The 12,286-nt window shown below is 46.0% G+C and overlaps 4 protein-coding genes; 1 reads left to right on the top strand and 3 right to left on the bottom strand.

Annotated features, from left to right (window-relative positions):
• Positions 1-918: 918 nt before the first annotated feature.
• Positions 919-3,991, top strand: FFUJ_01581 (related to transcription factor nirA; the record flags this gene model as incomplete). XM_023577118.1 has 3 exons in its annotated part: positions 919-1,163; positions 1,220-2,097; positions 2,154-3,991. 3 exons carry the CDS (start codon positions 919-921, stop codon positions 3,989-3,991), a joined length of 2,961 nt encoding a protein of 986 aa, XP_023424002.1.
• Positions 3,992-4,533: 542 nt separating this feature from the next.
• On the bottom strand, positions 4,534-5,591 carry FFUJ_01582 (related to dehydrogenase; the record flags this gene model as incomplete). XM_023577106.1 has 4 exons in its annotated part: positions 4,534-4,811; positions 4,870-4,979; positions 5,037-5,397; positions 5,543-5,591. 4 exons carry the CDS (start codon positions 5,589-5,591, stop codon positions 4,534-4,536), a joined length of 798 nt encoding a protein of 265 aa, XP_023424001.1.
• Positions 5,592-6,611: 1,020 nt separating this feature from the next.
• Positions 6,612-6,947, bottom strand: FFUJ_01583 (uncharacterized protein; the record flags this gene model as incomplete). Its single annotated transcript, XM_023577095.1, has 1 exon — positions 6,612-6,947. One exon carries the CDS (start codon positions 6,945-6,947, stop codon positions 6,612-6,614), a length of 336 nt encoding a protein of 111 aa, XP_023424000.1.
• Positions 6,948-11,853: 4,906 nt separating this feature from the next.
• Positions 11,854-12,183, bottom strand: FFUJ_01584 (related to snRNP protein SMX3; the record flags this gene model as incomplete). XM_023577084.1 has 2 exons in its annotated part: positions 11,854-11,923; positions 11,984-12,183. The coding sequence occupies 2 exons, from the start codon at positions 12,181-12,183 to the stop codon at positions 11,854-11,856; spliced, it is 270 nt and encodes an 89-aa protein (XP_023423999.1).
• Between the last annotated feature and the right edge of the window lie 103 nt (positions 12,184-12,286).

Here is a 12,286-nt window from a genome sequence, read left to right as displayed (position 1 = left end):
TTATTAAGAATTTAATTTAATTTAATTAAAATAGCTATTTTTAACTATATTTTAATTAATATAATTAATTATATAAATTTAAATATTTTATTTTATATAATATCTTTAAACTGGCTAATTAAAAAGCTATTATAACTAAAAGACTTAAAAAAAGCTATAAAGTAAAGTAAGACCTTAATAACTAATTAGGCTACTTTTTTAACTATCTTTTTAAGCTTAAACTTAATTAGCTATAAAAAGTAGCTATAAAATATAATTATTAAGGCTAAATATATACTTAACTTCCTTTTATTTATATAGAGGTTAAAGATAAATATAAAGTAATAATAGAATTCTATAAAGAAATTAAGTTAACTTTTATATAAATTAATTAATAAAAGTTAAATTAACCTAAAGTTAATAATAACTCTATTAATTAAATATATATATTTAAGTATATAATTAAATTAACCTTATATTTAAAAGTAAATAAAGTAATATTAATAAAAAAGTAATAGTTTAAACTAAAGTTATAATAATATATATATATATATATAAATTCTTTTATATATTAATAAAAATTATTAATATTATTTTTAATAAATAATCTTTTAATTAATAAAAATACTATTAATTCCCTTTATACTTAATTTATTAAAAATCTCTAATAAAGCTAGTCTTATAGTCCCTACTAGCCTTTAGGAGGTCAAGCAGATAGCTGGCTCCATTTCACAACGTGGGGAAAGGTCCAAGCTCCAGCCTCAGGCTAAGGCCCAGTTCCAGCTCCCATTTTGCGACTCCGCTTCGTAACCAAACTCTTCTCTTTATCAACCTCTCTCCAGACAAATCTCAGTCCAGTTTCGGTGACCGAGACCCGTCCGGCTAATAAACAGTGAGCCCGCTCCGGGACTAGCTGTCTTCTGCTGCGCGCAGACCGTCATGGCTCTTTCTGCTAATGCAAAAGATGCCCTGAATTTGGATCCGAACAGCAAGAATGCCTCTGCCAAAACCAAACCCGGCCGTAACACAAGCAAGCAACAAGTAAGACACCGTGCGTCTGTCGCCTGCGCGTCATGCCGCGACAGAAGAATACGATGCGTGGTTCCCAATAATCAGACTGAATGTACCGCTTGTGCAAAGTCAGGCTCAGAGTGCATCATTAAAAATGATGACGAGCGTAGACGGTATGAGCTCATGTCTTTCAGCCCCATCATGAGCCACGGCTAATGAATTTTCCAAGCCCTATATCTAAAGCATACATGTCCTCTTTATCGGACAGAATATCAATGCTTGAAGGCTTGCTTTTGGAAAAGGGTGTGGTGCCGCCTCCAGCGACTCATCCTCCCAAAACAAGGCACGATCAAGACGCCGTAGCCACTACGGTGGGCAATATTGATCCTTCTCCGCAATCTGACTCCAAGTCTCCGGGGAGTGAGGGCCATTCTCCAACGGATTACCAGAACGACGATTTCACGACACGTGAGAGTGAAGTTGCGACGACGAATTCGCGCGATAACCAGCAAGTGTACTCTCGCTCCAATGAAAATTCGCCATTTCGCATTCTGGATCCCAAGCAAGAGGATATAATCCATCGACTTCTATCGACCAAGGGCAACCTGTCATTCGACCAAATCTCTGGAAGGCTGCGTTTCTTTGGTCCCACAGCTAACAGCCACGTTTATGCTGAATCAACAAGTCTATCATACACGCATGAACCGCCGGAACAAATCCGAAGAGCAGAGAAGATCATTCAATCTCTGAGCTCGGAGACACACGACTATCTTGTGGATGGTTTCTTCCACTACTATAATTCTGTCATTCAAATTATTGATCGAGATGCTTTCGAAGCTGACCGGATATCCAAGTCTTCAAAGTTTTACTCTCATTTTCTTCACATCACAGTCTTGGCCATGGGGTATCGTGTGGCCGACATGGACCGAGATGATATGCGCAAGATTACACTGAGTCCACGAGAAAGTTCTCTTCATAGAGAAGCCAAACATATGCTTGATATCGAGCTCGAGCGCCCTGGTGGTATCCCCAGTGTTCAGGCGTTATTGCTGCTTGGAGATCTTGAATGCGGTGTCGGTAGAGACAATACCGGCTGGATGTACTCTGGTGAGCTTTGAGAAATGTCTGTGTTTTTTAATTCTCTGCAGGCTAACTGTGTCTAGGGATGGCAAATCGCCTTGCTTTTGATATTGGCCTCCACTTAGATTGCACCAGCAGCATGTCCGAACAAGACACAAAAATTCGAAATATGGTCATGCAGGCATGTGTGATCTATGACAGATATTGGGGGTTGTTTCTGGGTAGACCGTTGGCTATCAAAAGCCAAGACGTCGACCTTTTATCAAACCGATTTTCCCAGCTTACTTCTTTCGGGCTCGAGACTCCCAAAATGGATTTGACAACTGAAATTTACGAGCAGCTCATTGAGTTGATGGAATTGGCCGGACGAATCGTCGAAATACGTGATCTGAGCAACTCCATCAAAGTGACGGAACCGACTGGCGCATTTGCGATTAATGAAGCCGAGGAAAACAGATATCTACAGGTCATTAATCTCGACAGGCAACTTCAAAATTGGTATAGGCGATTGCCCGACCGCATGGCATGGAAGCCGAGCAATGTCAAGACAGCTCCTTACAGTTTCTTCCTATTACATCAACAATATCATGTAACTATGATTTTACTGCATCGACCATGGGCCAAATATGGCTCAATTTCTGGCGACAATTCGAGCACGGGATCGCATCCAAGTCCTGAAAGCGACAGAAAGGCAAATTCAGAAAGCCCTGGGCATCACTTCACTGCTGAGGGTTCATCCATGTCTACCGATGACCGTCAGCGCGTGGTCCATGGGAGCCGCACATCGCTGGCCCGCAGTATATGTACTCAGCAAGCGATTCGCGTGGCTCGAATATTTTGGCAGCATCGTCAAAGATTCGACGGACGAAAGATTTTTATTACGGGAATGCAGCATGCTGGTACTGCATCAATAGCGTTGATTGCTGCACTTGCCTACCAGCGCAATGAGCCAAATCGCCAGACATATATCGGCTATCTTGAAATTCTATCTGATGCTGTTGGCGACATGAGCGCTACATACCATCCGGCCAGCAGGATGGATGACTTGCTCAAGGCTGTACTTGAGCAGATTCGTAGCAGCATGACTGACGTATCACGGTCGCGCAGCGGCAGCGCAGGGCATCAGGCCATTAGTATTGGTGCTAGTAGTGCGAGGAGCGGCGCCTCTCATGACGGCAATACATCAGTTCCTGTTGTTCCTGTCAGGCGAGAAGCCGATACTGACTTCAATCAGCCTCTTAAGAAAAGGCGTCCTTCTGTTCATCGACAAACCTCTGACTATGCCTCATCGAAGCCATCATACATCGGTATAACATCGCAACCGGGACCACCTCTATCTCTGCCGTATGGTCAACAAAGCCAATCACCGCTTGACCCAACCGTTTTCCCCATAAATTTGCACAGCCAGCCAGAACAACTTGGCCTGGCGATGGTGGCGGCGAACGCGGTCAATATGCATCATCCCGAACTTGCTACAGGCCACATGGTCGGCACACTCAATGCTACGAACCTTAGTAACCACCCATTACATGACAATTGGGGCCTGCCTAACATGCAGCCTTCTTTCCCACAAGGTCAATTTCATGGGGCCATAGACTGGTCTGCCGGAACTGCTGGTCTCAGTGCCAGTTCGGTATTGAATCAGAGTGCCGCGATGTCGACTGGTATCATGTCAGGAATGGCTGCTTTCAGCTCGGCGAAGGAGCCCCCGAAGTTTGGGGGTGGTGGGGGTGGTATGCATGAATCTTCATCCAGTAAGCTCCCTCATATCGGTACAAACTGGACGAGTACCAACGTCGGGCCTGTAGGTTCAAGAAGGATTCAGGAATACGGCCCAAATCTGGGCAAGACGACACGTCTGAATGACGGGAACAACGATGAGCAGAGAAATTACTCTCTTGACTTTTTTAATTTTGGTTAGGTGATATTGCTGCGTTACTGTCTCTTCTGCAAGGTGTTCAAGGACGTTCATGCCTGGGTTGTTCTGTTGTGCTATTTTGGATATTCAAAGTTGATTTTTCTATTTTTATTTTTATGGCATATGAACAAGTCTGTATCTCTATGAAATTGTACATTAAAGCTATGTGTCATGAGAACACTCCTGCATCCGTCTAAATGAAAACGCTTAGTCTAGGCTTTTGCCAAATCAGCGAAGCATTTCCAGAGTTCCTTCACCTGCTTCCTTTATTCAAGCAGCCAAAGCACTATATTGAGATGTAGAGCAGACAATTTGATAGGGCTTTATGGGTAAAGAGGGGCCACAGCATGTGTTGCTTTAGAAACAAAGAGGTCAAAGGAGATCATCATCAGTGCGGTAAACATAGCTAATCATGACTTGAACAAAATAGTTGATTAGAGTCTTCGTTGATATGCACGTATGATTCAGGTAATTCAATACCAGATTAGCGGGTATTTGTTGTACCAAGATCTTGGTCTACCTAGCGACTACGAGGCCAGGGGCGTCTAGTTACTGGTAAAACCCCCATCATATATCATACTGGCACCTTGCATGTAACTATTCATGGGAGAAGCCAACAGGACTATAGCATCTGCTATCTCCTCCATAGTGGCGAGGCGCTTCAAAGGAGTTCGTGACAAGTCCACTGCGAGTGGTGAGCCTGGATCACGACTCATAATACTCGTTAGTAGAGGTGTCTCGACATAACCTGGGCAGATGGCATTGATACGGATGCCTAAAGGCCCGTACGAGTTTGCGTCAGCCTTAGTCAAGCCAATTATGCCTAGCGGTCTATCAGTGCTTGAACGGACTGTGGCCGGCAGAGATATTGCATAACGTACCATGCTTGGCAGTTGTATACGCAGTATGGTCCTGGTTGCTTGGTGCCACAACAGCAAACATGCTTCCCACGTTGATTATCCTTCCGCGGCCAACCCGAGGTCCCAAATCTCTATGAGAGGATTTAGCCCTTCACTCATTTCGATTCATCATACCTTGGTGGACGTACTCTTGGTTTATCATGACATCCAGCTCTTCTTTCTGACATCGATACACACCCTGCAAATTCACATCGAGAATTCCGAGCCATTCATCGTCTTCCAACTCATGCGTCTTTCGTCCACTGCCACTGATACCGGCATTGTTCACAGCAATGTCTAGACGACCAAACTCGCCGATTGTCTTGGCAATGCCTTCCTTGACCTGCGTGGAGTCACGAACATTGAGATGCACCGGTAGAATATGGACATGGGGAAACTGTTTCTTCAAAGATCCGGCGGATATATCTAGTGCGTCTTGGTTGATGTCGGCCAATGCTAGCTTTGTGACTCCATGCTGAGCAAAGGCGATGGCGATCTGTTGTCCAATGCCTAATGACGATCATATCAGCAATGGAGCCTCTAACAAGACACTAAGCGGGTAGCTTCGAGTCTGTCTCGGTCACGCCACGCCACGCCACGGCGCATAGTGAAATGCGGGGCGATAGTTTGTAATGAGGCAAATAGCGGGACGTACCGGAGGCTGCGCCTGTGATGAAGGCGGACCCACGAAGCAAGACGGTCATTCTGATGAAGTTGATGTGGTGTTGAATACAAGTGTCTTGACTCGCAGAAGGCGGTGCCACTAGAGAGAGAGAAAGTGAAAGCAAGATAGCCTTATCTCACCACTTGACTTCGTCTTTTAGGGCTGCGGCCACGACATCTCGGAAAAGGTGTCGGCCCATGGCACTATTGATGGCACTGTTCGTGGACCAGGTATCCACAAAGGCTCGGCTGGGGTCGATTGTTAGATTGAAGCTATCGAGCCAGGATGTGTCGCACCAAGGTTCCACTCATCACGACATGCTTTGAGCCTCATGAACGTTACATAGGGGCCGTGCAGTGTCTCATGCAGACATGTTTTTAACAGGAGATACAGAGTCCGGAGACTGATACATGATGAACGTGGCGTAAGGGTACAGGGAATGTCGACCCGTGTAGCCATATCATTATCAAAACAATTGACATGATATGGGCAGGTACCGTCGTATCGCGTCGCCATGATCTGATGTGTATTGTGATGATCTCTCTCGGGCCTTGTTTTGTCATCAAGTAGTAGTATATGGTACAAGGAACCGGCGTGATGGTGGTCGTCAGATAAAGTCTGCATGCAGAGTGTCAGCTGGGTCTACCTACATACGGCACCAGGAGGATGAAGGCAGCGGTCAATTGATCGTGAAAAGGACGAAGACAGTAATCCAGGCGCGAGGAGTTGCTATAGCTGCGGTATTAAATCCTGGCATGGTAAAAGATGAAATGCTATTTGGGGCAGTCTCAAGGTTGAAGATTGGAACCAATGCCAACTACAATGAGATCAAAAGCACGCGGAAGATGATCGAGACCTAAGTGAACTTCACGCATGGTGAGCCACGTGAAGTATCATCACCAAGGCACAAGTCACCATGAGTTTAAAAGAGTACACGTGAAGATAAGACCATGTGATTCATGAATGGGCTTTCGTGAACGACGTGACATCTACCCGGGGTATGCTAATGATAATGTACAAAGGAAAGACCCGTGCGGTCGCAGACAGATGAAATATGTTCTTAAGGCTTGTTCTCGCCATTGAATCGAGCAATACCACTTCGGATACCCTTGTCGACTGACTTGGCCATCTTCTCGAGGGGGAGACGGTCCTCAACACGTTGGACGATTCTGGACACAGGAGGCTCAATGCGTTGGACGCCCTTCTCCATGGGAGGAATAAAGTAGCTGACGTTCCTCTCCCATCGTGGAGCCCACTTGTTGGTCTGGTTGGATAAACGCTCCTCAGCCCCAGGCATGACAAGATAGAGAGGTGTCAAGACGCCAACACCGGCCGCACCCATGCAGAAGATCTCCGAGGGCTTGGCGGCGGGGAGCTTGGGAACGCGGACAGGCATGTTGTGTATTTGTGGTGGAGGGGGTTTAGATGTCTAGCACTGAGTGTCAGGCAGAGCTTGGTGATACTTTGGGGGGGGGTTTACTAACTGCTGGTTGATCCAATCGACGTGTTCGACCGGATTTGATGGTTTCGTAAGACGAGTGTGAAAAAAGTGTTAGAGTTGCCGGGAGGATGTGGAGGCGGTATCAGCAAAGTTGGAAGACAATGGGTGTTTGTAGAATTTAATCGATTGGGATGAAGAAGACAGAAAATGGAAACAAACAGGAAACGGCTGCTGACTCTATTATATACGTGCAACCATGACTGAATGACTGCTTGTATACAAGATCGAGCGGGGTAACAGCGCTTGGATGATCAACCTGCACGGTAGGGAGACAGCGACATCCAGACGAGTACAAGCAAACGATCATGGTGAGGGTCTGAGAACCGACGGGGCGATACTTGTCGGTGTAAGCATAAATTGCTGTAAGTGGCGGTACATAGTAAGACAAATACTGTGCTGACCGACAAGGTTACACTTGAATGCGGATGGCTTGCAATCTCCCCCCAACCTCAAACTCTCATGCAGGCCGAGACAGATGATGATTCGCGGCGCCTTAGGCCCATGCCCTCCATTACGTCGAGCCTCGACCCTCGTGACTTGATAGCTCGTTGCTCACGGTTGGTCAAGGAGGTTCTGAAAACAGTCAAGTACCTGTCGCGAGGCGCAGGTCAGGGCAACTTAGGCGGGGAGATACGTGCGACAAGGGGGAAACTCCCATGTGAAGGTTGCCACGCCATTGAACGCCTCAGAGGTCATTGTCGCTAGACGCGGGGAAGAGCAGGGGGCGATCCAGGAGATTGAGGTTGTGGTGCCGGATGGCCGCTTCGAGTCGAGATTCAGCCGTTCCAAGGGAGATGGTGGCTTGTTGGTTTGGTTGTCTTGGGTAGCAAAGATGTGCAGTGTCATCCCGGATTGAGAGAGACGGCAGCGAAGCAATTCTCGAAATTCATCTGGAAAGTGTCGACTTTCGATCAGACTTCAAAAATGGTCAAATATAGTACCTCGCTGTGAAATTGCGCTTCTTGACCCAGCGCAATGATCACGGAGTAGTAGCATACAGGGAGGCAAATCAAATGAAATTAAATCAAAGAAGCTGGAGCTGACACTGGGCGACTGAAACTCCATAGCCCCGCCAGTAAACGCAAGCAGGAAGTGGCATGTTTTCTACGCAGTGAAATCAACAAATGTGACCCTGCTTCGTTTCGTGTGTTGCATAAAATGCAAGTGTCAGCCCAGTATTCAAGTAGGATTGATCGAGAGGGACAAGAATCTCATGTTCAGTGCATCACAGGCGTGAAGTGCATAGCAACACGCAGCTCTGTCGTCTCAATTTCAATAGACTTCCACCTGCGGTACCTCATACACCAAAAACAACAATGTGCGGCACAGTTACTGAGAACGGAGGGCAGATGCAGGAGCCAGACAGGGGAACGATGTGTTTGACCGCCCGCTCCTTTTGCTCGTCTATGCAGGATGACTTGTTGGTGACATTCCTCGCAAGTACTTCTGTTATAGATTCCAAACTCTCTGTCCCCCCTACCCCCCTACAACTTACAGCGATTCATTGCACTCTTACAAGTCGCGTGCCGTCCATTAATCACTGGCGCTAGCATGCAGAGGGTCCTTGAGCACCCTAAAGCGTCCCCACTAAGTCTGCTAAAGCCCCGCTTCCCCAGATTCGCGGCACTTAGGAACAGCGGCCCCAGCTCTCACCCCCGCTTCCAGAGGCCTGCTGCTAGGCTCCAGCCAACATTGCTTGCTCAACTATTTGCCAGGTAATGATTCATATTATCCAGCGGGCTTGGATGCCAGTTCTTTACAGGTAGATAGGAGGCAAGCCTGTATATAACCTATAATGTCTACTAGAGGATAAAAAAGGAAAGCCAAAAGTTAACTTTCTGTCAAGATTGGGATTCGAACCCAAGAATCTTTCGATACTGCAGATTGTCCTAGTTAACTAGGCAAGACAACATCTTGAATGCAGCGCCTTAGACCACTCGGCCATCTTGACTGATTTGATGTCAATGCCACAGCAAATGGTATACATGATGGGTTTGTAAATACAGACTGGAAGAGGAAAAAAATATATATCTTGTCAAGATTGGGATTCGAACCCAAGAATCTTTCGATACTGCAGGATTTCCTAGTTAACTAGGTAAGACAACGTCTTGAATGCAGCGCCTTAGACCACTCGGCCATCTTGACTGATTTGATGTCAATGCCACCGCAAATAGTATACATGATGGGTTTGTAAATACAGACTGGAAGAGGAAAAAATATATATCTTGTCAAGATTGGGATTCGAACCCAAGAATCTTTCGATACTGCAGGATTTCCTAGGTAACTAGGTAAGACAATATCTTGAATGCAGCGCCTTAGACCACTCGGCCATCTTGACTTTCCTTAATAGGTAATTGGGGCGGTTTCAATATGTAATAATACACCAACCTCTCAACAAAAGTATCTTTACATAATTGCAGGCCTCATTCAACCCTTCACCTCATCGAAGCCAATGACTATTTACCATTGTCTATTTTATGACTGCACACTTTCCCTTCAACTGTTAGTTACTGGGGCATTCTCTACCTTGTTTGCGAATAGCGTAATAACATCAAGTCGGCGCCAACGCCATTAAGTATCATGTTCAGTCCTTTCTGCGAAGAGAAGGTCAGTCAGCTTTTCTGGACGAGCTTTACAATTGCAAACGAAGATAATTGTCTGATGTAGAGACTACTACATGTTCTCTTCGGCAGATGGGCCTGTTCCTCAGGAGCTTCTAAGAATCCAGCTGTGTTTAGCAAGAGATATTGATAAACTAACCACCAATAGAATCCTTTTTGTGAAGAGAACGAGAGAATGACGGAGTCGAAACCGCCATGCGCGACTGGCTCAATCACCCAATTCTAACAGCTAGCAAAGGTCATCAAAATCCAGCGATGCACAATTGTCTCCGAGGCTTGAAGCTGATTTCTCTGTGTACCTCAGAACTTGGCCGATGGGAAGCCAGACACTTTTACCAAGTAATCGAGAAGCTTTGAATACACGGGTAGGAGCAGCATACAAGACTGGATACCTTTTGGGGCTAGTGGCAGCTTGGTCCGAAGTGTGCTGGTCTCAATGTTTAAATTAGAGACGGAGGTCTATGATGTCTCTATCACGTCTCTGGCGAATCTCCTCAGCTTTAATCAACTCTTCAACTAGCCATAGCCGACTCCGAAGCAAAAGCAACGACCAAGGGTATGAATTTATGAAACTATGGTCACTTTGTTCGCAGGCATAACTCTAGGAGCTGCTTGATAGATGGCTGACGCAATTCAACCTTTCTTGTTGTTAGTCTTGAACAGCATGTCTACGCTTGGGTCTGCCAACCATCTCGTCGGCAAACTCCACCTAAGTCGTTTGTTTATGAGACTCCTAAAAATTGAATTGCATAGATTTATAGCCTTTTGAACGAAGTACGTATTCCTGGCTTGGCACAAATACCAAACAGCATCTACAACGCCATCATAATTCCACGTCTTCATCCTGGTGGTTTTGCGAGAAAACCCAAGCTTATCGAGTCAATACCATGTCTTTTGCTACCCTTAGGTTGCTACATAGGCCTATATGAACACTGCATTTCGTCTACTTTCGAGTCGTGACATCTCATATACTTTACGCCAGGCTTTGTATGTCGAACTCCACATCGAAGCAGAGACATCTTTGAAACAAGCAGGATGCCTCGGAAGTCTACAGGTTATAAAAGAAGGATTTTCTGTCACAAAAAAGACAAATACATCGGAGACTGTGAATCGTAAGAGTGGTGCGTGGAGAACCCGGTCATCCGCAACCGCATGCACTCCCTTTCTTCACTATCTCAGTAGACAGAATAGCTGTGCGAGACCAGCACTTCTCGTAGAGTGCCCTCTCCGAACAGAGCATATAGGCGGCGTATCGAGTCTCTTGAAGTCTTCTGATGAAGATGCATACTATCCTCTGGAGTTGTGTGTCTCTTCTCACGGGGAGATGGAGGCGAAACCTTCTCAGAAGCGTCTTGAAACTACTTTAGAACCGGGGAAGAACGGTATACTATGGCTCTTAAAGAGTTACATTGATTCACACCTGCTTGATGAAGGTGATTTCTGGACAGGTAACAAGGTGGCTTTCCGACAGGAAAAATAGACGATGTTGCTCGCTTCATCGACTAAGTTGAGCTGACCATCATTCAGCTCAGTCGGTTATGTGGCCTTGTTGGCCAATTCGTGTAGCTTTTCCAAATTGCCTGAAAACTGCTAACATCCATACGCTCGATGATGGTTTGGCTTACTGGTATTGAGAAGAACCCTGCACAACTAATTCTATTGGCTTTCCCCTATGCGGTACGACGAGAGGCACTTACGGTAAATGAAAAGTGATACCATAACTCTTGGCCCCAAACAAGAAGGGTTCCGAATGTTTGCTAACAATGGTGCTGGCGTTGTTTGGGGTGAGTGCTAGGAGGGCATCGAGTTGCTTGCAGAAGAGGGCCAAGCTGAAAGATGGCCAGCAAATTCAAAGACATGTTTCTTGACACACAAAAGTAATCTTCACAGTTCATAATTAGATCGTGACTACAGCAAATATTGCCAAACTGTGGGCCGTCATAGGCCGTCCGCCCCAAGTTTAGTTTAAAAATTTGGAAACAAGTCGACAAGTGCTTCCTCGCAACGGAGCGTCTGTGAATACATGATTTCGGCTTTTGATACAGGCTTGATGATGGTTGAAAAGGCGGTGTCGCGTCGGCCACGAGAATTGGGCTCGTATCATACCAAGGCTCTCCAAACTTCAAGAGCATTGTGTCTCATTCCTCTCCCTCTCACATTTCCTTCGCCGCTGATGCAGATTAACCGGTCATAGCGGCATCAGCGTCGCTTCCTGCATCCGCACCGCGCACCCACAGTACGTTATTACACCTGGATCCCATGGTTAGCATCGCGTTTCTGAGAATGCAGGATGGGTAAGAAAATCCATACCTGATCAATACTTGGCCTAGTGATCCAGTAGGCTTGTCCTCAATGTACTCTTCGGTGCCGGAGAGCTGAATGTTCATGTAGCTGTCGATGGAAACCAGCGTTCCCTTGTACTCTACCTCACCCCATTTTAGACGGACAAGAACTGGGTTCCCGACAAGCTTCTCGAGCATGGGGCGAGGGTTCAGGTGGACGAAACTCATCTCGAATGATTGCGATGAGTTTGAGTGTCGGATTTGAGGTTGATGAATGAGCTTTCTGGTGGGCTGCAAAAGGACAGGCGCGTCAAGCGTAATGGGTTTAGCA

The sequence above is a fragment of the Fusarium fujikuroi genome, chromosome FFUJ_chr01 (assembly GCF_900079805.1).
Source record: "Fusarium fujikuroi IMI 58289 draft genome, chromosome FFUJ_chr01".
Lineage (NCBI taxonomy): Eukaryota > Fungi > Ascomycota > Sordariomycetes > Hypocreales > Nectriaceae > Fusarium > Fusarium fujikuroi.
The sequence above is the reverse complement of the archived record's forward strand: the minus strand, read 5'-3'. Positions and strand labels throughout refer to the sequence as shown.